Source organism: Neomonachus schauinslandi, chromosome 13 (genome assembly GCF_002201575.2).
Source record: "Neomonachus schauinslandi chromosome 13, ASM220157v2, whole genome shotgun sequence".
Lineage (NCBI taxonomy): Eukaryota > Metazoa > Chordata > Mammalia > Carnivora > Phocidae > Neomonachus > Neomonachus schauinslandi.
Window position 1 is genome coordinate 91,048,313 of NC_058415.1, and position 23,444 is coordinate 91,071,756.

Here is a 23,444-nt window from a genome sequence, read left to right on the forward strand (position 1 = left end):
ATGGGGGGACCTGACCCTCACGTGGGGTGACGCTGACCCAGGCTGAGGGTCGCCCGGCTGCCCGCCTCTCTGCTTCCTTCTTTCTCCTCCAGGAAGGCCTCTCCCTGCTTCCTTCCTGCCTGGCTTTGCTTTCTGAGCTCCGTCGCCTGACCGCGTGTGTGTGCGTGTGCGTGCACGATCGCCCCACACATTCCTACTGTGGAGAAAGAGCCCAGCTGGGTTCCGGTGCTGCCCTGTCAACATCGAGCAAGTGACTGCCTCTCTGAGCCTCTGCTTCCGCATGTGACGGTGGGGGCGGCAGCCGGCTCCCCGCGGGCTCGTTGGGACGAACGGGGCAGTGGCCGCCCTGTGCCTGGTCGTGTGGGGTGGGAGAGTGGAGAGCGTGTGTGTGTGAGTGGGTGTGTGGTCACTCTCACGTACCGACTCCTTGTCCTGGATTGAGTGCCCTGAGGGCAGGAGGGATCTGTCCTCTGAGCTAGAGAGCCCAGTCTGCAGGGCATCCCTTCTCTGGGTCTGAAGAAGGGGAGCTGGGCCAGGGTCTTTTGGTGACCGTCAGCCCTGCCTTCCCCGGGAGCCGCACGAGGGACAGAGGAAGGGCCCAGCCGGCTGGCAGTGCCCAAAGCAGAGGAAGCAGCAGGCTGGGGCACTGCCTCCCGGAGACGCCCCCTTCCCATCTCCTGGCTTCCTGCCTGCCCAGCAGCCTGGAGGGGTGACAGCGGGCACGGCAGCAGGTCGGGGGTGGCCCGCTCTGGCCGAGGGGAGCAGCGTCTCCCCTGATGCCAGGGACCCCGGTCTCGTTGGGTGTAGACCCCCCCCAGCCTGTGCCTCTCCAGTCTTCCCGGGGTCCCACAGCGCTCAGGCCTGGGGGGATAATGAGGCCCTGTGTTCGCAGACGCCTCTTGCCTGAGGCTTCCCGGCGCCAGCAGAACGTAAGTCAAACACGACTACATCTAAAAGGTGATTGAGTTGGCAAAACATAAATCCCCGGGCTCCCTCCTGCCCACTCCGCCGTCTATAAATAAAACCATAATATTTATAATGATGCTGCTCAGGGCTGCCGGCCCTCCACGGCTTCAAAGTGCTTCACGGAGCATTGGCTAATTAATTCGCGCCGCCCCCACGGAGGAGGCAGGTGCTGGGGACCCCCACCCACCGCTGCTCTGGGCGCTGCCCCCACACTCGGGGCCACCCGGTCGGTCCCGTGTGTGCCGTGGGAGCACATCCCCCTGGCTCCTCGTGAAGAGTGTGGGGGCGGGAGGCCTAGAGGCGTGAGCGTGTCACGGGTCCGGCCTGGGGCCAGCGCTGTGGTTCCCCCCTCCAGGCCCGAGGAAGCGGGGCCACACGGCTGTGTGAGCCGCCCACTGTCCTGTGAGCTCAGCCGTGCCCCTCTGCTGCTCTGGGCCCGTTGCCCCAGCTGGTAAGGCGAGGCGCCTCTCAGCCACGTCCTGGCTCTGACAGCTTAGGATTCTGCCCAGAGCACAGACCCTGGGGACCGCCCCATCCGCAGGGCCTCAGGGACGTGGGCCTGCCTGGATGCGGGGTCCGTCACCTGGCTGCTGGCACATTGCTGGGGTGGCTCTCCTGGCCTGTCATCCCATGCACTGTGGCCTTGGGGGTGACAGAGGAGGTGCCCAGCCCCCGCCCGGGCCCCGGCCATGTTGGGGTCTGGAAGCCTGGCTGGAGAGGGGCCGGAGATCAGCGTGCCGGCTGCAGCCCTGCCACCTGCCTGCCAGGTCGAGTGCCCTCTGCAGACCCCCCCTGCTGTCAGAGTTTCTGGAAGAGCCAGGCTTGCAAGAACTCTGAGGGCCTCCTGCCGGGCTCCTTGGCCCAGCCGGTGTGGTGGGAGGGTGTTAGCTGGCCCGTCCTTGAGACTTGCTACATGGACGGCAGGGCCCCCGCTTGAGTCAGTGCTCTGGGTCTCGGAGAGTGTAGCCTGTGGTACGGGGTTGTCTCTAAACGGCCACTCGTCTGCACGGGGGACTGGGGCCTGCCCTCGGGGCCCCCCGGGTGGTCGAGAGGTGTTCCTGTGAACTGTGAGGGAGCCGTGGGCCGTGTTGTGGGAACCAGGCAGGCCTGGGGGACCCCTGGGGCCAGCGCCATCGGGCAGCCCTCCCAGCCCCGGGCTGGAGGAGTGAGGGGAGTGAGGGCTTGCGGACCCCAGGAGAGGGCTGCTCCTCAGGAGCTGTGGGCTTAGGAGGAGGTGGCAGCTGAGATCCTCCCGCCCTCCTCCCTCCGGCCGGTCCCTCAGCGTTTGCCAAACCCAGCAGGGAGCCACAAGGGAGAGGGACGGGTCAGGCAGCCTGAGTTCGGGCCCTCCAAGCCAGAGCAGGGGGTTGGGCCTGGGGGTTCAAGGCGGGGGTCCCATGACAGTGGGTGTCTGCGAGAACCGGGAACTGTGTGTCACTCGCTAGAGAGGAGGCTGAGCCCCATCTGAGGCCCAGGGGCCACAGTGCTCAGGAAGCCCCGGGAGGGGCCACACTGTCCACACTCCAGAAGGCACTGCCCCAAGACATTGGACCAGGAAAGAGGGTGTTGAGTGCAGAGTCCCAGGAAAGTGTGAGGGGGTGAGAGTAGGGTGCCAGGCTGAGGCTCTGGAGGGACTGGGGCTCCGATCTGGCTTTGGGGATGTCCGTCTGGGATGGGTCAGAAGCAAGGAGTGGGAGATGGCTTAAGGAAGGCCTGGTGGAGGGAGAGAGGTACCAGCATCTGGCCGGCAGCCTTGGGAGGGCCTCCAGGCCCCTTGGCTGAGCCCGCACCTCCAGGCCGGCCAGAAGCTGGGCCGTGGGCCAGAGGCCCTGCAGCTGTCGGAGTCAGCTGACCTGAGCTGGCTCCTGTGTGGGAGCGTGCCCTGGGCAGGTTCTGCTTCCCACAGACGTCACTGTACGTGATCTTCTTGCTTTGCTCTTGGGTCCCCCAGCAGCGGGCTGTGTTCCAGGCCCTCTCCAAGGCGCAGCTCGGGGTGCAACCAGGGAGTGGGGTGGTGAGGGTCCGGGTGGTCTGGGTGTCTGTCCAGGTGAAGGTTCTGCGGGGCCCATGAGGTCTGTGGGGTGCTTGGCTCAGCAGAATGGCCTGCTGGGTCTTTGGGGTAGGGGGGCTGCCTGGGGCTGTCTCCTGAGGACCAGCTGCTGCCAGAACCTGCCCAGCTCTCAAAGCCCTGGGGTTCCTGGTAAGGGAGTGAGCAGCCTGTGCCACTCGGCATGTTATGAGGGACCCAGGCCTGCCATGCGGATAATCTTCCACCTCTTACGAGGAGCCTTCTGGACCCGGTGTGGGCCCAGCCCCGTCAGTGCCCGGGTACTCCCCAGGGGTCTCTGGCCCCTGGGCTCTGCAGCACGGGGCCATTTCCAGGCCCTTCCTCTTGGTTTGGATGGCCATGTGGACAGAGGTCTCAAGGCTACACTCTGAAGTCACCTCACCAAGCTCCCACTCCGTGGTCGGATCTCCAGGGGCCCCAAGAAGCTGAGGGCCTTGACTGGGGTAGGGACTGAGGAGCCGGCCTTGCGGAGGCCATGGCCACCCCAGGGCTCTGGTGGAGGGGGATGTCTGAACATGTCTGGCTTGGGAGGGCAGGACCACAGAAGGTGGGCTTGGGTGGGCTCGGCGGAGGCCCCCCCTGGTGCTGCTGTGATGGCCTCTAGGTGCGCCCGGCATACCTAGTGGGCTCAGGCTGTATCAGGGCCGCGTAGACAGCCCTTCCCGGCCCCTCAGCATGCTGCAGGCTGTGACTTCTCCCCGCTGCTGACTCATTTTCCCCGGTCCAGGGCCCTCGGTGCTCCTAGCAGAGCAGAGGGGCTGGAGGTGGGGGTCAGCCTGGGAGGCTGCAGCAGCCTCAGGAGCCATGTCAGGTGCTCGTGGGGCTCTGGGTGGGGTGCACAGCCTGGCCCCTCTTGGGAGAGGCAGCTTGAGCTGCATGGGCTCTGCAGTCTGAGCTCTGCAAACACGCAGCCGCAGGGGTGCCCTGGCCTCCTCCCTTCTGTCCACGTGGGTCTCCGTGCGGCAATGAATGCCTCCCTCTGCCTCCTTCCATCGGCTTCTGACCACCCCTGTGCTCAGCCCTCTAGCCCCAGTGCTGCCCCCACCCCCACTGGGCCAGCCCAGGCCATCCTGGCTCACGCTCGGGATTGGCTCCAGCTTCTGGTCTCCCCGGGCCCCCCTTGTCTTTCTGCGGCGGGAGACGTGTGTGCCATCCTGTCTCTCTGCTGTGGCACGCCAGACCCTGTCCGGGAACTCGGCCCTCGCCCCGGCTGGTGCCCTTTGCGGTGGCTCCCCAGCCGGCAGGAGCGGCCCTGCTCTGGCTCTGCGTACGCTGCCTTCTCTGCCTGAGCGATCCCCCTTGTCTTCTCGTGCCGCCTCTGGGAAGCCTTCCTGGCTTTGTCTGACTCCGTAGTCCATTGAAGCCCTTACTGCACCTCGGGACCTCTGCCGGGCTGTCGGTCAGCTGCATGAGAACCGGGCCTTGTGTGCTCCGGCCGATGTACACCGGGCCCCGGGCGTGTGCTGGTGTGGGCATTAGTTGGGTGTGAGTTAACGAGGGGTGGATGTGCTCTGTGTTCTGGGCGTGCGTGGCTGCTGGAGGCCAGACCTGGGGCAGAGACGGGGCGGGGGTTCGGCCAGCTCTGAGCAGCGCCTCCCTCGGCGGCCCTGGCGGGCACACTGGCTGGGTAGGGCTGGGCTGCTCGGACCCCGATGGCAGGGGGAGTGCCGAGGGAGCTGCAGGCTGACCGTCCCCCTCCCCCCTACAGCCGTACAGGAGGAACGGCAGCGGGGCAAGGACAGGAATGAGAACGAGGTGGAGTCCACGAGCAGCGCCAATGAGGACATGCCAGTGGAGAAGATTCTGGAGGCAGAGCTGGCTGTCGAGCCCAAGACTGAGACATACGTGGACGCGAACATGGGGCTGAACCCCAACTCGGTGAGCGCCACCCCTGCCCACACGGCCTCCCCCGGGGCGGCAAGGGCCAGCATTGCTCGGGGACTGTTGGCCCCTGGTGGGTGTTGCTGGATGGGAGGCTCCAGCTGTCACGGGCCATGCTGAGGGCCAGCACCTACTCTCCCGCTCCGTGTGGCCTGGGGCCACTGCTCAGCTGGGTTTTGGGCATCCTGCGCCTGCCCCAGGTGTGCAGGACGTGGGGAGGTTTTCACTGTGCCTTCATGTGGGGTCGGGGCTGGGATCAGAGTCCTGTGGCTGGCCCTGAAGTCACACCGGCCTCTCTTCCTCTGTCCTCCGCCTGGCCCAGAGTGGCCCCTGCCGTGCTGGACACACCCCGCTTATGCTCCTGCAACTCCAGGGCCTTTGCACGTGTGGCTCCCTCTGTTCCTCCTCAGGCTCTGTCTGGCCTGAGGTGTCACTTTTCCCGGGGGCCCGTTTCCCCCTGGCCTGCCTTCATGGCCCTGCGAAGATGGGCCTGGCCCTGCGACATGGCACAGAGGTTCCTTCCTGTCCCCTAGCGCACGGCAGTGAGTAGTGGGGTGTGTGGTGTGGTAACTGTCCCTCCCCGCCATGTGGCTGGGGGTGGCATGTGAGCGGCTGTTCACGGCCCAGTTCTGGCCGGTGCCCTGCCCGCTCGTCCTGTGGGCGCTCACACGCAACCCTCATCCCAGGCCGGGAGGGTCCATGTGCTCCGAGAGGCCACTGTGGCCGGGTGGTGGGCCGTCCCTGCTTCCCTGTCCTGCACACCAGGGCCCCGCTCAGACCTCTGCTCTGGGCCCCGTCAGGGAGAAGGTGCACACAGGGCTCGACCCCTCCCCGTCCCAGTGAGGGGAGGGGCGGCCAGCTCCGAGGCTTGCACGACTGAACAGAAACTCCAGAAAACATTGGCGAGGGACAAAGGGCTGTCAGCTTTTTGTTTTGTCACGTAAGGACGTTATTAGGAAAAGCCGTGGCGTCCCGTGGTTTGGGCCGCACAGAGGGCCTGGCTGAGCGGGAGTACCTGTCATTTCGGGGGCAGCACGTGCCTGCCCTCCTGTGTCTGACCTTGCTGCGGCTTCCTCTGGGTTGGCCTGGGTCCCCTTTCGGGGACATCTTGTTAGCAGTGCGGCGCATCAGGAGGGTACCTGCCGCCTCTCGAGCCCTGGGGGAGCCTCGGGCCTCTGCTGGGGGGTCCCGCCATCGTCGTCTGTCAGGGCACTAGCCTGCCCGGGAGTGGCTTGGGGACAGCTCTGGGCCCCTCGAGGGCTCCTGGGGGCCAACAGCCAGTGGCCAGAGAGGCTGGTTCCCTGGGCTTCAGCCTGTGGCAGAGCTCTGAGGCTCTTCCCCTGCGTCCCCCCGCCTCCCCCTGCATGGCTTCCCTGGGCCCCTCTCCACCTGCCTGGGCCTGGGCTCTCCCCTCACGGGGCTGCCCCGAGCCTCTGAAGAGCAGAGCCTGGGCCAGGGTGGCGCCTGCTAGAACCCGGCCCTGGCCTCTGGTGTGCTAGCTGCTGGGCGTGTCGCCGCGTGAGCTGGGGACCCCGCGCAGGCCAGCCTCTGTGCCCGCGTGAATCACAGGGTGAGGGGGAGTGCCCCCGGGGGTGCTGGGCTGGGGCACGTGGCCCCATTGCACGGAATCTGCTGAGGGGACAGAGGAGGGGCTTGGGATGAGGGCCAGTGTTGGGGGGTTCTGGGTGCTGGCACCCTGGGCTGGGGATCCCGTGTGCCCCAGAAGCCGTGGCTGATGCCTGTCCCTGCAGCTCCATGTCCCCATCGGCACACGCCAGCCCCTTCTGACCCGGTGGCCTCTGTGCCAGTTTGTCACCGGGTGTCCCACGCGCGCCCTCGACGGGCCCTTCCCGCGGGCCCCGGGAGTTCAGACCGCACCTCTCTTTAGGGCAGATGGTTTCTGTTGGCGGGAGCTCTTCAGAGGACCCCCTGGCCGTCGTGTGTGGTTGTTGTCCTCCCCCTCGCTCAGGGCCCAGAGGGTCCACCGGCCAGGAGCCAGGGAGGGACTCCACTGAGGCCTGCCTGGTTTCCTCATCGGTGACAAGGAGGGGAGGGTCCCCTTCTGGCCAGAACTTTCTGGAAAGGCCTCTGATGCCCCCATCTGTGTGCAGTCTCCACACCCAGTAGGGAGAAGTGGCCCGGAGGGGCCGGCACTGTCTACTCCCCTCAGAGTCCCACCCCAGCTCGGCACTCACGCCTGCACCTAGGTTTCCGCGACTGTGCCCTGGGGTCACTCGGCCCCCACACTGAGGGTTTCCAACAGCACCAATTTTAGTCTCTTACGGTCCTGGAGGCCCGAAGTCCACTGTCAGCGGCCCAGGACGAGAGTCGCGGTGTCCCCAGGGCTGGTTCCTTCTGGGGAGGACGTCCCCTTGCCCTTCCCGGTGCTGGAGGCTCCGCGTCCTCGGCCCAGGCCCTCCTCCAGCATCAAGCCAGCGGCTTCTCTCCTGCTCACGGGTTCCCGTCTCTGGCCCCTGCCTCCCTCTGGGGGGACCCTGTGCTGACACTGGGCCCACCCGTCATCCGGAGCCCCTCCCACCTCAAAACCCCTCCCTCGATCGTGCCTGCAAAGGGAAGCATGGGGTGGCACCAGCCACAGGCTCACCACCCGCAGGCTCAGGGGATTAGGACACGGTCCCTGGGGCCCTTCTTCAGCCCAGGGCAGGTACAGCACGTGGGGCGGGGGGTCCGGTCTGGGCCATGTTCCCAGCCGGGCGCTCACTGCGTGCCTCTCCCCCTGCCCAGCCCAACGACCCCGTCACCAACATCTGCCAGGCAGCAGACAAACAGCTCTTCACGCTGGTCGAGTGGGCCAAGCGGATCCCACACTTCTCTGAGCTACCCCTGGACGACCAGGTCATCCTGCTGAGAGCAGGTAAGTGGCTTGGCTGGCCCGGGCCGGGGAAGATACAGGAGGGAGAGGGCAGGGTCCCCGGGGACCCATGGATGGGTGGGACCCTGGGACACCCCTTTCTTCTGCGGTGTGGGGCTCCCACCTGGGCCCTGCCCCCCTCTGGCCTTGCTGCCCCCACCCATAAGGAGGTCATTGGTTTCGGGTCTCTAAGTGGCCTTCGGAGGGGTCGAGGGCTGTCTGGGGACCTCTGGAGAGGGCGGGGTGGTGCGCCCAATACGGGCTGCCCCGGAGGGTTTGGGCTCTGCCCTCTCGCCGCACTGAGGCCTCCGCTTCTCCTCTGCGTGGGGTTGCAGTGCTGGCAAGTGGGGTGGGAGCACAGGCTTTGGGGTTCGGGTCAGGCCCGGTTCCCGACGTGTGCCCGGCATGCCAAGTGGAGACCGAGTTTCTGCGGAGACTAGGGTCTTTGGTGCAGGTTCCTGCCAGAGGGACGGGTGCACCAGCTCTGCTGATGCTGGGCCTTTCGGGGGGGCCGGTAGGGAGCACCCCCTGTCCTGCCGGGCCATCTGCACGTGCTGGGCGCTGCGGGAACATCAGAGGGCAGCCTGGCCCCGTGCCTGCCAGCAGGGCCCTGGGTGTGCTTGGGGCAGCGGGAGAGGTGGCAGCCAGCCCAGAGGTAGGGGGAGGCTGGGCAGGCCGCAGGGTGGGGGGCGATGACAGAGAGAGGCAGAGTGACTGCAGAGTGATCCTGCCCCGGGGGGGGACCATGGGGGGAACAGATGCACTTGGGGCCGGCTCTGCCCCCAGCAGAACTCTCGTCCCCGGCGTTGTGGGCCTGGGAGGGGGCCGGGAGCACCTTCTTGGAAGAGTTTTCACTCCAGCTGGGGCATAACACCCAACACCCAGAGCCACCAGGGGAAGGCGACAGGGGCCGGGGGGCCGGACTCACTGTGTGATGGGGTAAGCCCTACCCTGCCCCGGGCTTCAGTTTCCCCTTCTGGAAGACGGGGCTGTCCCTTGTTCTGTAGGATTGTAGTCAGTGCGAAGTGGGCTAGCCCGTGCGACGTGTGCCGCGGAGCCCAGAGCCTTCTGGGCGTGGGCAGCGTGGCTGTGGACAGGGCAGTCTCTGTGGAATTGGCTTGGGGCTTCCGTCCACAGGAGTCATTGAGAACCTGGCGCAGAAATTGTTTCTATCTCAAGTTTTGCTTCCAGGCTTTTTCTTAACCCCTTGACGCCTACACCGGTTTGTCTGAGCCGGGAGCTGAGCCGGGAGCTTACATAGAGAGAGTGTCGTTTGCCTGAGGCTCTGACACGCCTTATTTCAGTTGAAGGATTTACTGTCTCCTGGTGCCCCGTGCAGCACGTGGTAACTGGAGAGTTTGCTGCTTGGGACCAGGTGGGCAGCTGCTCTCTGGCCGCCTCAGAGAGAATCCCCCACATCCTCCGTGGCACGAGCATCCTGCTTTTGTGGGAAGAGACCTCCCTGGGCACATGGGTTTGGGAGCAGCTGGGTGACACAGAGCCCAAGAAGATGCTCTGTGCGGGACTTCTCGGGACCTTTATTGCCCGAGCTTGCACCATGGAAGAAAGAGGCCTTGCCCGAACATCGGTGCTTGGGACCCTCGTTTCTGTGGCACACTCATGGGGGTGGGGCCCACAGAGCCCGCTGTGGGATGTTGTGTGACAGCCCGCGGCCTGTGGGGCTCAGCAGCAGCCCCATCAGGGGAGGGGACAGAGCCGTGTGACCGTTCACCCTCCTCCCCTCAGGCTGGAATGAGCTGCTCATCGCCTCCTTCTCCCACCGGTCCATCGCCGTGAAGGACGGGATCCTCCTGGCCACCGGGCTGCACGTCCACCGGAACAGCGCCCACAGCGCAGGGGTGGGCGCCATCTTCGACAGGTGGGGTCCGCGGCCCGCTCCGCGCGCGTTCTGTTCCATGTGGAAGTAGTGCGAGGGTGGAGGTTCGCGTCTCTGCAAGCCCATGCACTGGGAACAGGCAGAACGTGCGGATTGGTTTCTCGGGCTCTTTTTTTTGACATCCCGCACGGGAAGGAAACGACACCTTCCGACAGGAGGCGATTCCAGCGTAGTTACCGTCACGCAGTGGCTGCCGTGTCGTCCGAGCCGTGACCGCAGCACGGGAGCCCGCGAGCCCCCGGCCCTGTGTGTGCTGCCGCGCCTGCGCCTCCCCGCACCCCTGCACTCCCCGGCACCCCCGCGGAGGGGCAGGGCAGGGCTGGGCTGGGCGGCGGCCCTGCCTCTCCATTCTGGTCGCTCTCCAGACACGCAGTCCGCCTTGCTCCAGCTCCGGGGCCCTGGGTGGCGTCTGCCTCAGCCAAGGGGAGGGGAGGTGGTGGCCAGCTCCCAGGGAGCCCCTGAGTGGGGGAGCTCCGCAGTGAGAGGTGAGCAGAGCCCCCGCCGTCACCCCGGGAACGTAAACTCAGGAAGCGTGCTGCCCCGCAGGGCCGTTGGTAGAACCGAGAAGTAGGCCTGTGAGCTTCCTGGGACGTGCCGAGCGCAGACGGGGGTTGTGGCTACGTCTCCTGGCAAGTGCTGGTCTGCACAGTGGATAGATGTGTCTTCGCTGCAGGACTTTTCAGGGCCTTGAACAAGCTAATGTATGGGGTGCCACCAAAGGTGGTTAGGGAGTGCAGCGTTTTATTGTCCACAGAAGCCGTTTTAGAGAGTACAGCCTCCTGAGGTCTGCTTTGGTTTAGAAATGCAGCCCCTGCCACACTCCGAGCTGCTGGTTCTGCGTCCAGCTGCTAGAGAGGTGATGGTGACGGAGGTGCAGGGTTAAACCCCAGCGAGCAACATCAGAGAGAACCAGCTCCCCTTTGCCCTCCGAGTGAATGGAGAGGGGGACCCCGGCCTCGGGGCAACCTCTGGAGCGCCCGTCCCCTCCCAGTCTGTCCTCCAGGCTCCCGGGGATCTGTTCCTCTGCAGCCTGCAGACCCTCGGGGACTCCCCAGCTCCTCGGGGTGACCGTCCAGGCCCTCCCCAGGCCACCATCCTTTGTTCCCCTGTGGTCCAGCCTCACTGAGCACTTAGCACTCCCTGGGCACGGCCGTCGAGTTTTGGGGGCCAGTGAGTAGGTGGAGGAGGTCGGGGAGCTCAGGCCACGGAGGCAGGACACCACTGCCTGTAGGGGCTGGGCCAGCCGAGGGTGGCTCAGAGTTCTGCTCTCTGCCTTGCTTTGGCCGTGAATGCCTGGTGACAAGAAGCAGAACCCCCACCGGCAGCTAGGGAGGATAAAGGAGGGCCACATCCTGGGGAGAACAGCTTTCCCGTGGACCCCAGGGAGCGGCCTCAGGCTGTGGGGAGCCGCGGCAGTGGACTAGCCCTACATTTCTGGGTCCCTGGCTCCCCTCCGTGCAGTGGTCGCGGGGCCCCTTCCTGGTAGATCCCACATGCAGACCGTCCTGAGGGCAGGAGAGCAAGCGCCTCTCCGGGTGGGAGGGGACAGGCCGGGCGTGGGAGCCAGCAGCATCCCCGTGTGGCCTCGCCCTTCCATCGGCTCTCCAGGCCCACGCCCAGCATCCCGAGCCAGTCCATGGGGTCTTTCTTGGGGGAGGGGTGGTCCAGGGAGGGGACAGGCCGGGCGTGGGAGCCGGCAGCATCCCCGTGTGGCCTCGCCCTTCCATTGGCTCTCCAGGTCCACGCCCAGCATCCCGAGCCAGTCCATGGGGTCTTTCTTGGGGGAGGGGTGGTCCAGGCCGGGGCACAGTCTAACCGGGGCGGCGGTGTTGGCCTGCTTCCTTTGCAGGGTGTTGACGGAGCTCGTGTCCAAGATGCGGGACATGCAGATGGACAAGACGGAGCTGGGCTGCCTGCGTGCCATTGTCCTTTTCAACCCCGGTACGGTCTCCTCCCTGGCGCGCGGCCTGCTGTCCGGCCTCGGGCCCCGAGCGCTCACTGGTGCTGTGCTGTGGGGCCGGTCGCCCGTCTCCTCGCGAGGGTGGACTGGCCATGCCACCTCCTCGTGGCTCCTGTGAACGCTCCACGCGGCGTGGCTCGGGGAGCTGTGCTCACCCTTCGTGGTTTGGGCGCTGCATCCGAAGTGTGGCCCCACTTTGCCCGGAATCCTGGGCTCCAGAGGAGGCAGCCTCTTCATGAGCTTCTCGTGGCCAAGTCCGGGAGCCCGGACGGTGGGTGGGGGCGTGGAGGGGCGGTGTCCCTTGGGGCTGCTGCGGGCTTCTGGGGAGAGCTGGGGGCGCTGGCCAGCCAGCGGGGAAGCCGGGATGGCGCCAGGGGTGGTGGGCCCTGACCTCCTGCTTTCCATCAGCTCCAGCACGGAGGGGTCTGGCTGTGGGAGAGGAGTGTCTTCTTGTGGGAAGAGCCCGTTTCCGGGGGTATTTTGTCCCCGGGTTTATGCTCGGAGCCTGTGGTCCTGCCAGCATGGGAGGCGGGGCCGCGCATCTTAGCCCTGCCAGGTGGAGTCCCCGTTCCATCCAGTTGTGCGCGGCTTTTCTGCTGGCACGGCTTCTCTGTCCCCCAGGGTGTAAGGCTGTTGGAAGGACATGGCTGGCGCTGAGGGCCCCCCCCAGGGCCTTGGGGTGCTGCGCTACGGAGAAGCCTGGCACGTTCCCAAGGTGCCCAGGGCCCCAGACTACCTGCGGCTTTCACGCTGGACCCTGGTGCGCCTGCTGGGGTGTCAGGCTGCCAGGGGCCGTGCTGGCATGAGCCCCCCAGTCTGTGGCTCAGGCGACCTGACAGCAGGTCTGTCCCACCGCAGAGCCACTTGGGGCCAGCGGCTTCAGATGGCTCCAGGCGGGCAGTTGTGGTCTCCAGCCTCTGTCCCCTCTGCCATCAGGATGGGCCACACTTGGCTGGGGCCAGACCCAGGGCCTGTGAGCCCTAGCATGACACCACGTGGTGGCCGCTATGGAGAGAGAGGGGTTCATCTCCGTTGGCTTGTCGGGTCGTGGAAAACCCCAGGAGACAGGGAAGCTGAGAGGAGTGCCTGGTATGGGTGGGCTCTGACTGGGTCAGGAAGGCCCGTGACGGCTCACCCGCTTAAGCTCTGGAACGTCTGTCCCGTCCTCCTTAGATCCCACCCCTGGGCCCTGGAGGCTTTGGTGGCTGAGGTCCCAGGCATCTTTGTCCACGGGCAGAGCGCCTTCCAGACTGGGCTCCTGCCCCCAGGGTCCCAGGGCTCAGGCTGGCTGTCGGCCTCTCCCCCCACTGTCCTGTGTGGGGCTGGCTGTTGGGGGTGACAGTTCTGAGCTTTCCTCCCTCTCAAAGGAACTGAGTCCTGAAGGCAGCCAGGGTCCGGCTTCAGCCTGGTTGCCGTGGTAACCAGGAGAAGGTGAGGGCAGCTGGTTGCACTTGACCCCTGATGGGCAAGCTGAGTGCAGGGAAGTCCAGGGATGGGCCGCATGTGGCCAGCGAGTGGCAAGCCGGGACTCAAGCCCGGGGCGGCCTCCTCGGGGGCAGAGCCTGCCCCGCCGCTGCTGGCCCCAGCCGAGCGGGGACGTGAGGGAGCGGGCCTGAGTGCCCCGGTGCCCCGCGCAGCCTTCTGGGCCGAGGCCTCTGACCTGCGGCCCCTCCCCCTACAGACTCCAAGGGGCTCTCGAACCCAGCGGAGGTGGAGGCGCTGCGGGAGAAGGTCTACGCGTCCCTGGAGGCCTACTGCAAACACAAGTACCCCGAGCAGCCGGGAAGGTGAGCCCCCCGCCCGGCCCCTGCTTTCGGGGGGCCTCAGGGTCTCATGACCCCCTGCCCCAGCAAGACGGCCCCCAGCCCTTCTGGCACCTTGTGTGAATTAGAAGGCGGCGTGCCCCCATGCCCCCGAGTGAGTGCATGCTCTCGCGCTCCTGCCGCCCACCCAGAACACCGGTCCGCGTGCAGCAAGGGCCTGTCCTTGCAGAGCACGAGGTTGAAGCCGGGGCACTTCTGCCCCTCAAGGGAATCCCTAGAGGCAGGGCCTTGGTGCGCTTACCCCCAGCCGGGATGGACACTGGCACACAGTGGGTGCTTTGTACGCGTGTGCAGGGCTGTGTGGGCGCCGGAAGGGCTGGGGTCTCGTTCCCGGGTCCGCAGTGCCGGGCGCACGGTTGCGGGGACGGGGAACTGTTTATGGCTTGGTGCTCTCGCAAGTCTTGTCCTGATTTATGCCCCTCCCTCCAATAAGGTTTCTCTCAGAGGGCGCGTGCCCCCCACCCTTGGGTGCCAGGCCTCCCTCTGCCCCGCCCCCCCCCCCCCCCCCCTGGCGCACACTCAGCCGCACACGCGGGTGACTGTGCCCGGCCCCTCGCAACCCCCATCTGGTTTGGTTTAAAGTGAGACTTGCCGGGGAGGACAGAGGGCCGGCCTGCTTGTTTTTCCTGGCTCCCCGCCACAGCCCATCTCGCCAGCTCAGCAGAAAACAGCTTTCCCTGGCCCCGGTCCAGCCTCTACGCTGCGTTTTTGCCTTTAAAACGTGGGTTGTGTGGCCGCCAACCACAGGGCTTTCTCCCCTGAAATACAGATGTGAATAATTAATGAGGGTCCATGCCGTTGTGGGGGATGGTTGTGGACATCCCCGGAGGGGACAGGGCACTGTCCTTGGCAGCCGAGAAGCTGAGCCTGGCGTCCCTCCTCCCAGAGCCCCAGCACCTCCCGCTGCCCTCCCCAATTCGGTCTCTCCGCCCCCCTCCCCCCCACCCCCGACCGGGCCGGGCAGGGCCTGGGGATCGGGCCTCTGGCTCAGCTCCAGCAGAGCCATTTCTGGGGAAGGGGTGGGCGCTGGCCTGGGGCACACGGGATGCCGATGCTTTATGAGCGGAGGCTTGCTTGAGCACAGACCTGCTCCCCTGGCCCAGGAGCCGCTCCACCTTGGTCTCCCCACTGCAGCCAGAGGCATTGCTAATACTCAGATCCGTTTTTGTAGCTCTTTCCCCTGCTTAAAATCCTGCCGTGGCTCCCTGTTGCCCTTGGAGAAGACCCACGTATTTTAACTTTCCCATGAAGCCCTACTGAGCCTGCACCAGCTCAGCCACCGTCTTGCCTCTGGTCCTTCACCCCAGGTCTCTACTCCATAGGCCTTCTCGGGGTCTTCGTGTCCACCCCAGCACACTCCTGCTCCCAGGCCCTGGCCTGCTCTCTCTGCTCCCTGAGGGGCTGGCCCCCCCTCAGGCTCCGCGCAGGCCGGGCCCTGCTGCTGCGGCTTCGGGACCAGCTCTGTCCCCAGGAGGTCGCCAGGCGCTGGGTGGAGGGTGGGAGGACGGCCCAGCTCGCCCTCACCCGGCCCTCCCACAGGTTCGCCAAGCTGCTGCTCCGCCTGCCGGCTCTGCGCTCCATCGGCCTCAAGTGCCTGGAACATCTCTTCTTCTTCAAGCTCATCGGGGACACGCCCATCGACACCTTCCTCATGGAGATGCTAGAAGCCCCCCACCAAATGACTTAGGCCCGCCGGCCCGGCCGCCCCGCCTGGCCGCTCTTCTCAGCTGAGCCCCGTCCCCGCCCCTTCTCTGCCTGGCCTCTGTGGATGTGGGGGCGCAGCCTGCTAAGCCTCCGAGCGTGGCCACCTCGCCGTTTTCAGTGCTCCTCGCCCGCAAAGCCGGGCCGTGGCTTTCCTGGGGCCGGAACTGCTGTGAGCCCGGCCAGGCCCGCACGCTTCCCTGGGCAGTGGGGGCGGCTCTCCGGGTTGCAGGCCCCGCCCCCGAGCCACGCTCGGCGTTGGGAACATCCCGTGCTCCTCTCCTGTGTTTGGAGTGAACCCCGTCGCCTCTTGTCAGGCGCCCTATCCAGGCTCAGGAGCAGAGCGCAGAAGACCCGCCCCACCCCCCGGGAGGACGAGGGGGGCTCTGGGGCGAGCAGGCTTCCCTTCCCTCACAGTGAAGGGCGAGAAGCCCCTTTTCCAAAGATGACTTGCAGTGTTGCCCCCGAGCCAAGCAGGACAGGAGCCGACCTCCGTGCAGGGTTCTGGGCCCCCCTCAAGGCTGCAGGGACTGGGGTCACCCACCTCCCCACCTTGCTTTTCTCTTCGCGTCACCCTGGCTTCCACTTCTCTCCCCGCACAGCCTCACACAAGCCGGGGTAGGCAGACCCCGTGTACGGCCCGCCCTCGGTTCTGTCTGCTATCTGTGCGGAGGGGCAGCCCCCCGCCCCCGGTCTCTGCAGGGTAGCCCGCTTCCTGGCCTTCCCTGAAGTCCTGGGCCGTGCTGATCTGTCATGGGCAGAGGTTGGGCCTGGGAGACCCACAGGGATGGGAGGAAGGAGGGTGCGTTCCCCAGGGGGTGTTCAGCAGCTGTGCACACTTGGAGGGAGCCGGGGACCCACGGGGGGTGTGCAGAGGGGAGGGACTTGGGGGCACGTAAGCCCGGCGGGAAGGAGCAGGTGGCGTTGCTTCCTAGAGCTATTGGCAGAGAGGCCCTCTCTGCTGGCGGCCTGTCCTGTGTGGGCGCCTCTTGGAATCGGGGACTGTGGCGTGCCAGCGTCTTTGGGCCTGCAGCTGGTTGCCCCTCGGGGACAGCCGGATGTGGGGCCCCTTCAAACACGTGCCCTGGCTGACGGCTCCCCAGGCCAGGCCGTGCCTGCTTCTGTAGCGTTTCCACCGAGCTGGGCAGGGGCGCAGCCTCCTGGGCTGGGGCGCTCTGGGCTCTGGGCGTGCAGGGGCTCTCTCAGGTTGAACCCGCTTCTTTTGCACTGTAATGCCCTCCCTTTGGTCTGAGTACTTTCCAGTCTTACGTCTCCTACTCCATGAACCCAGCGTTCATCACTGGTGGGGGTGATGCAGGCAGCTCCTGAGGGGTTGCTCTGTAGCCTGGCTTCCCTCCTGTGGCCCCCATGAGCAGCCCGGGGCCGAGGGGGATGCCTTCCCCAGGGTCTGGTTCCCCAGCTGGGGCAAGGCAGGAAGGGGTCTCCAGGCCCCGTGGGGAAGGAGGTGTCCCTGCTTTGCCTTCCAGGGTCCCCAGCCAAGCTGAAGGTGAGGCACCAGGCAGAGGCTCCAAAAGACCGCAGAAAAGCCTCCTTCCTCTGCCGCCCGCCCGCTTGTAACGTGGGGAGGTGTCCCCTGCCACGTGGGCGGTAGGGGCGGGGCGTGTAGGGCCCGCCCAGCTCCCAGACTCGGCAGTCTTTGGAGGCTCGGTTGTGGCAGTGATGTGGCACCCGTGGGGGCTCCCTCTCGGGGTCCCCCCAGCTGTGGGAACGGTAGACTGCCCCACACCCAACACCCCCGGTGCCTTCTGCAGCCAGACGCACCCCGTCATCCACGCCCTGCCCTCTCCCACTTCCCTGGGGGTCCTTGGGAATGTGGGGGCTCGAGTGGAGAAAGCCCAGGACTGCATCTGTTGGAGCGTCAGCTTCTTCCTAAGAACGTCCCCCGCCGGCTGCTTGCCGGAAAGCCGAGGCCCCCAGCCCCTCCAGCCCGCAGCCCCAGGACCGAGGACACGCGGGGCCGTCCTCTCTTCATCCATCTGCTGTCCTTGTCATGCATTCAGTGCTGTTGGGGGAGGGGGTTAAGTGGGGAGATGCACATGGCTCAGTAGAGAGGTAGGAGTTTTATTTAACCAGACCGTTAGTGTTATCAATCTGGTTCAATTACGGTGATTTTTGTAATTATTTTTATTATTATTATTATTTTGGTGGGACAATCTTTAATTTTCTAAAGATAGCACTAACATCAGCTCATTAGCCACCTCTGCCCATCCCCGCCTCGGCCCAGCCCGGGGTGCCTCCGGCGCCGTGGACTCACTTCCCCGCGGGGACACCGGGGACGGGGCTCCCGCTGCAGGGGAGCGAAGATGACCACGCCCGCGTCTGCAGGGGGCCTCTCGTTGGAAGCCGGCCTGCGCTCGGCGCCTGGAAGCACGCGGTCTCCAGGCAGAGACGGCCCCGCGCCCCCGGCTTCTAGAAGACTTGGGCCGGTGACAAGCGCGGACACCATGCCGGAGGCCCCTCACCTGCGGGGGCCACCAGCAGGGCCCGGCCGGACGCACGGCCAGTGGGTAATCAGCTGATGTTGTCCCCATCACGGAATTGGGGCGCGTGGCCCGCTCCCCGTCCACGCAGGTGTGCTGTGTGACACGTCTGCTGTACAGAGACCGCGGGGGGCCGAGGCCGCCGACAGCAGCCGCGGGGCAGTTACCAACGTTCTGTCTTTATTTTTAATCGAGACTTTCCCCCCGTTTTCCTATAAATTTGCTTCATGTAAGCAAGTACATAAGGACCCCTCCTTTGGTGAAATCCGGGTTCGAGTGAGTATCCCAAGGCAAGGAGCGCATCTATTTTAAGATGCTTTGGAGCAAGCAGCCTTATCGGGCCCCATCCTCAGCAATGCCTTAGCCGGGACGCGCCGCGGACACTTCAGAGGGTGACAAGTACATACAGAGAGTAGAGAGAAAATGTCTAAAGCATCGGGAAAGGTAAAAAAAAAAATCTATTTTTGTACAAATGTAATTTTATCCCTCATGTATACTTGGATGATGGGGGGGTGGGACTTGTTTTGTTTCTGCTTCTAGAGATGGAGGAGAGCTTTCTCAGTGGAGCGTTCGGACGCGGACGGAGCGCATGGACTTTGTACGAACTGCTGCGTGGACGTTTCCCCTCGGGCAGGGGTGGGGCCCAGACGGTCAGGGGTTTTCTTCCCCTTCTGAGTGATTCTTGAAGCCTTGCTCTGTTCTGCCCCCATTGCCAGCCGGCCTTCCCGAGACTCTGTTTGACTGTGAACTCACTTCCCTGCGTGTTCTCTGAACACCGCCGTGGGTGCCGGCCACGGACCAACAGCGGTGTTAGAACGTGGAAAGGAAAACACAGAAAAACGTGAGAGGAGAAACAAAATATGAGCGTTTAAAAATAGATCACCATGCTGTTCTCGTTTGTTCTGCCGGGGGCTTTCCTGTCCGGGGCTGGCGGGCGTCCGGGCTCCTGCCTGACGTGCGGCGGGGGCCGGTCCAGGGCAGTGAGGCCCCAGACTCGGGTCATCGCCCCCCGCCCCCCGCGCGGCTGTGCTCCTTCCCTGGCCTGCTCTGCTCCGCGGCCCGTGCGGGACCCTCCGCGTCCTAGGGCACCAGCCACCCGCCCTGCCCCAGGCTGCCCGAGCCCGAGTGGGCGAGCGGCTCACACACGGGGCCACAGAGTGAATGATGTCATCCGGCTGCCCCGTTGCTAACGAGATAATGACACCGCATCTGCTCCGTCCTATGTGATGGACGCTCTTCGTCACCACACCCTCCGGGGCCTGGGCCGGGCGCGGCCGCGGTTTGGCGATGGTGTCTATCCTCTCGTGCTCTCGGTCCGGCGGACGCCCTGGAGCTGCGGTCCTGCCCTGTGGCCCCAGGGCCGCTCCCAGCAGAGTGGCTGAACCCCACGGTCGTAGGCCCGTGGCTCCCCTCGTGCTCTCCTCCCCAGAATGTGCCCCCACGACATGTGTCCACGCATGTGCACGCACAGGCCACACGCACACAGCACTGTGCACAGCACACGACAGGCCTGTTCACAGGTGGCGCTTGCCCACAACGTCCACGTCCACGCAACACGCGTGCGCACACGGCCCTCGCACCGTGTTCACACTGCATACAGCACGCGTACACAGGTCCCGCTCTGCACACCGGCGCGCAAGGACCTCCTGGGGCCTCGGGAAGTGAGAGGCAGGACAGAGGCGGCCTCCCCCGGGGGAGTCGGCGCCCCCCCCATGGCCTCCCCCTTGGCGGGCCTGAGGCCTCGCGTGGCTCTGGGGGCCCTGGCTGTGGCTGGACCAGCCTGCTGCTGCTTGTGCTTGTGGGCTGTGCGCCCCCTGCCCGGGTCAAGACCTTGTCCTTGCCCGTGGGAGCTCAGCCTGGACTCCCTGGAAGGGGGTGGGCACAGGGAGCCCCACCTCTCCCTCCAGCAAGCCCCCCACCCGCCGCTGGGCCTGGCTGCGACTGGCCTGCTCTGCTTCCCGGTCGGAAGCACGCACTACCAGCCGCGGGGGCTCCTTCCCGGGTCTGCAAAGAGGATCAGGCGTGGGGGGCCTGGGGAATTGGGAGGGTGGCCTCCCTGTGGAGGGCTCCTTGTCCTGCCTTCCACATGACCAAAGCCACCGCTGAGCGCGCTGTGTGGGGCCGCCAGTTGCCCGGTGGCCCGCTTCCCTGCGCAGGCACCAGCCCCAGCTCTGGGCGGGGCCTTCAGGACGTGCCAGGCGGTCCCGGGGGGCTGGGAGGGCACAAGGTGTCCGCGTCCCCTTCAGAGAGCAGGCTCGGACAGCTGCCAAGCCAGGAGGGGAGACCAGGAAAGGAGTGTTCCTCACAGGTTTTCAGGATGTGGCCCTGCCCTTGGGCCTGGGAGGGCTGATCCCCGTTTTCCTAACGAGCCGTGTGGGGGGCCCCGGGCGGTGCTGAGCCTCTTGACCTGGTCTGTCGGTCTCAGTCAGGGGCAGCCCTGACTGGAACAGGCCAGTGACTGAGATGACCTCCATGGGGGCCACGCCTGCCCAAACCCAGGGTCCTCCAAACGTGCTCCAGGATGCAGGCCCCAGGGAGCACAGCTGGGGGCGGTGTGCTAACCTCGGCGAGGGGGGCAGAGGGGCCCGTGTGCAAGGGGCAAGGGCGTCCAGCTGGGCGGGACTCCAACCCCAACTTCCTGCCGTGAGTGGAGCCCCTGGTGACCCCCCAGGAATGGGACCCAGGTGACACATGGGCGCACACAACACTGCGTGGTAATCTGGCCTTGGGCCTCCCTGCTGCCTCCAGTTGCTATGGCGACCCCTGCCCAGGGTGGTGCCCCTGGACCAGAGATGCTGGGCTCGAGAGCTTTGTCGCCAGCAGGATCAGGTGGTGACAGGCCCGCCCAGCAGGGCTGGGGTTTGTAACCCCAGAGGCGAGGGTGGGGGCAGGGGGATTTGGGACGGGACCGTGCCGAGCACCAACTACGTAGCAGGTCCTGTCCCGGCTGCCGGGAGCCCAGCGACAGGGAGGTCCGGCCATCAGCAAGCAAGCGGGCAGTGTGCTGGGAGCATGGGCGTGCTCGGGAGACGGGGCCTGGGGGGCTCCTGGGGAGGGGCCCTGGCACCCTGCCTCGGACACACGGGACAGCAGAGCTAGTACCATTGCTGGGCTTGAGGGCAGCAACACCCCGAGTGACAGGAAGCCATGGAGGGGGTCGGGAAGTCGTGGGGACCGCAGGCAGAAGGGCTGGCGCGGGGGGTGTCAGGGAAGGGGGGCCATGTAAAGAGCTCAGTCCCCAGCCCCTGGTGCCCCAAGGGTCCCATCAGCCCCTGAACTCGGGGGCTGCTGGTGACCTTGTGTTCTCCGAGTGTCAGGGTATCGGCCATTCCAGCGAGCGTTTCCAGCCGCAGAACCCGGAGGGCCCAGGTCAGCCTCCCCGCTGCACGCAGAGCCCCTGGGGAGTCCTCAGTGGGGACCGGCTCAGCCCGGCTCCCCCGTGTGGAGGGTCCCCGAGCGCCGGGGCGGCCGAGGCGTGGAGCAGCGCTGCCCTCTGCTGGAGGCGCTGGGGCACAGCCCACCCTGCTCCCTCGGTCCCTCCCTGTCCTAGTTCTCTGTGCGTTAGAGTCATGGGAGCCGGGAGCCATCCCCCAGCCCGTTAGCTTAGGAGGTCTGGGGTGGGGCTGGCATCTGCCCGTCTTGTGGAGGTACCTGGGGGGGGGGGTGCAGCAAAGCCTCTGTGTGCGCCGCCTGGGCCTGGATCCAGAGAACTGCTCCCAAGTCACCCCTTCCTGTTTTATTTTGCTCCGAAGAAGCTCTAACACAGGGCGAGGACCCGGACAGGGGTGGGGGCTGGAGCCCTTAGAGGCCAGCAAGGGGGTCCCCTTCCTGAGGAGGCCAGGGCTGTGGGCCCAGAAGGTGGGGCATCGTTGTGCCCTTGAAGGTGCAAACCCAAGGGCAGGTTGGAGCCGCCTGGGGGAAGTCTGGAGGGTGAGGACTTCATTCATTCATCACGGGATAGCACCCCACAGCCCCAGCCTCCGCAGGGTGGCCTGGGCACGGCTGTCCCTGACCCTGAACCTCAGGCCCTATCCTGACCTGGCAGGGCTGTGCAATCTATGACCAGAGCCCGTGAAGCTGGCGCTCTGCACACATTGGGGCTGGGAAAGCCTGCGTCCACGGACAGACGGGCGGACGGACAGATGGGGTTGGCTCCAGTGTTTATATGGGCAGAAGTCGGTTGGGAGCTTCTGGGCCAGTCCGGCCCCTGCCCAGAGAGGGCTGTGGGGCGGGGGTTGGAATGGACCAGTCTGATGGCGCCTTCCTTGGCCGCCCTGCCCCTCAAGGGTGTCCCGATGCAGCAGGGCTGGGGTGCAGCTTGGAAAGGTCTGCTCCAGTCTCTGGGGCAGCCACGGGAGCGGGGCCCACTTCCTCCTGTTTGGTGCCGGTAGCCGCCCGGCCTGGCCTGGGCCATCCGGGGAGACATGAGGCCCTGGGTCCCACCCCAGCTGGGGATCTGTTGGGCACAACACTTCTTCCCGGGCCTCAGTCTCCTGGGCCGAGTGGACACGGTCGAGAGCGTGCCCCGTGAAGGCTCAGAGAGTCATCTCGCCACTGCTCAGGTCAGAAATTGAGGCCGGGAGGGCAGGTGACAGCTCCGGGTCAGGACTCAGTGGAACCCGGGCCTCAGCCTGCAGGCAGCCCCCAGGAGAAGGGCGGGCCTGACGCCCGCCCACCTCCCGGGCCCATCTGCTGCCCAGCCTGGCCGAAGGCTCTAGATCCCCGCGGGGGTGGGGTGGGGACGACACACGGCTCTGACGGGCACAGGCCGTCCAGCGGTCACTCTGCTAGGTGTTCACATGACTGCCTTGGCAGCACGTCCACCCCAAACCTGCGCATGAGCGCGGGTAGCAGGCTTGCTCCTTGCCCCTGAAGGCGGAGCCCCCGCGAGGCCCCCAGGAGGTGACGGGTGAGCAGACCTGGAGCTCAGCCGCACAAGGGGGTGAATGGTGGAGCGGCAGAGAGACACGGGCATGTCATAAATGTGTGTCGCTGAGTGACGGGAGCCCTAGACGGGGGTGACACGGAGCCTGGTTGTGAGCAAACTGAGTAGCTCCGGGCGGGTCTGGAGAAGGCCAGGGCGGATGCCCGGGGAGGTGCCAGTCGCCCGTGTGTAGCTCGGCTGGACCACCCTGAAGGGGTGGAGGGAGAGGAGCGGGGTTTGTGGACGCCAAGGCCGAGGGAGCGTGCGTGGGAGAGGCGGTACTCCGGCCCACAAAGCTGCTCCCCGGGCCGCGGGCCTGGCCCTGTCAGAAGAGTGGGGTGCCGGGCTGGCGGGGGCGGAGCCGGAGACCTCCGTGCGCACCCCCGCCCGCTTCCTACAGGTGGCCACATGTGGCCACGTGAGGGACCTGCGCACACGGCATGGGGGAGTGCGCCCACGGAGCCGCCCTGCTCTGCCAGCGGAGCGAGACCAGAAGCCCCCCAGCACGCCCAGACCCCGGTCTCTGACTCAGGCTCCTGGGGCCCATGGCCGAATCCAGGAGCCGGAGCCTCTGGTGATGCCGGAGAGGGAAAGGGAGTGAGTCAGCGAGAGTGGCGAGAGCGCAGGCCTGGGGCACGCCAGGACACAGGACAGCTCCCCGGGGCCCAGGCTGGCCAGGATGAGGTTGCGCTGGAGGACCGCTGCCCGCCTGACACGGATCCGCACGCGAGCAAGTGATGGGGAGTCGGTCCGGGCACCCGATATTCGCGCAGACGCCGCACCCCCGAGAGGTGGTGGCTGAGCCCACTCTGGAGTGCAGGCTGTGCAGGGGGACGTCCTGATCAAGGGGA

The 23,444-nt window shown here is 66.1% G+C and overlaps 1 protein-coding gene across 2 annotated transcripts in view; it reads left to right on the forward strand.

Moving 5' to 3' along the window:
- The window catches only part of RXRA (retinoid X receptor alpha), a 52,988-nt gene extending 34,442 nt beyond the window's left edge, over positions 1-18,546 (forward strand). For both annotated transcript variants that reach the window (XM_044920391.1, XM_044920392.1), the window contains exons 5-10: positions 4,743-4,912; positions 7,661-7,790; positions 9,534-9,666; positions 11,534-11,625; positions 13,326-13,431; positions 15,007-18,546. In XM_044920391.1, coding sequence (XP_044776326.1) covers positions 4,743-4,912; positions 7,661-7,790; positions 9,534-9,666; positions 11,534-11,625; positions 13,326-13,431; positions 15,007-15,154 — 779 coding nt within the window. In that variant the 3' untranslated portion in view covers positions 15,155-18,546. The remainder of the gene's footprint in view (positions 1-4,742; positions 4,913-7,660; positions 7,791-9,533; positions 9,667-11,533; positions 11,626-13,325; positions 13,432-15,006) is intronic.
- The last annotated feature ends 4,898 nt before the right edge of the window (positions 18,547-23,444 follow it).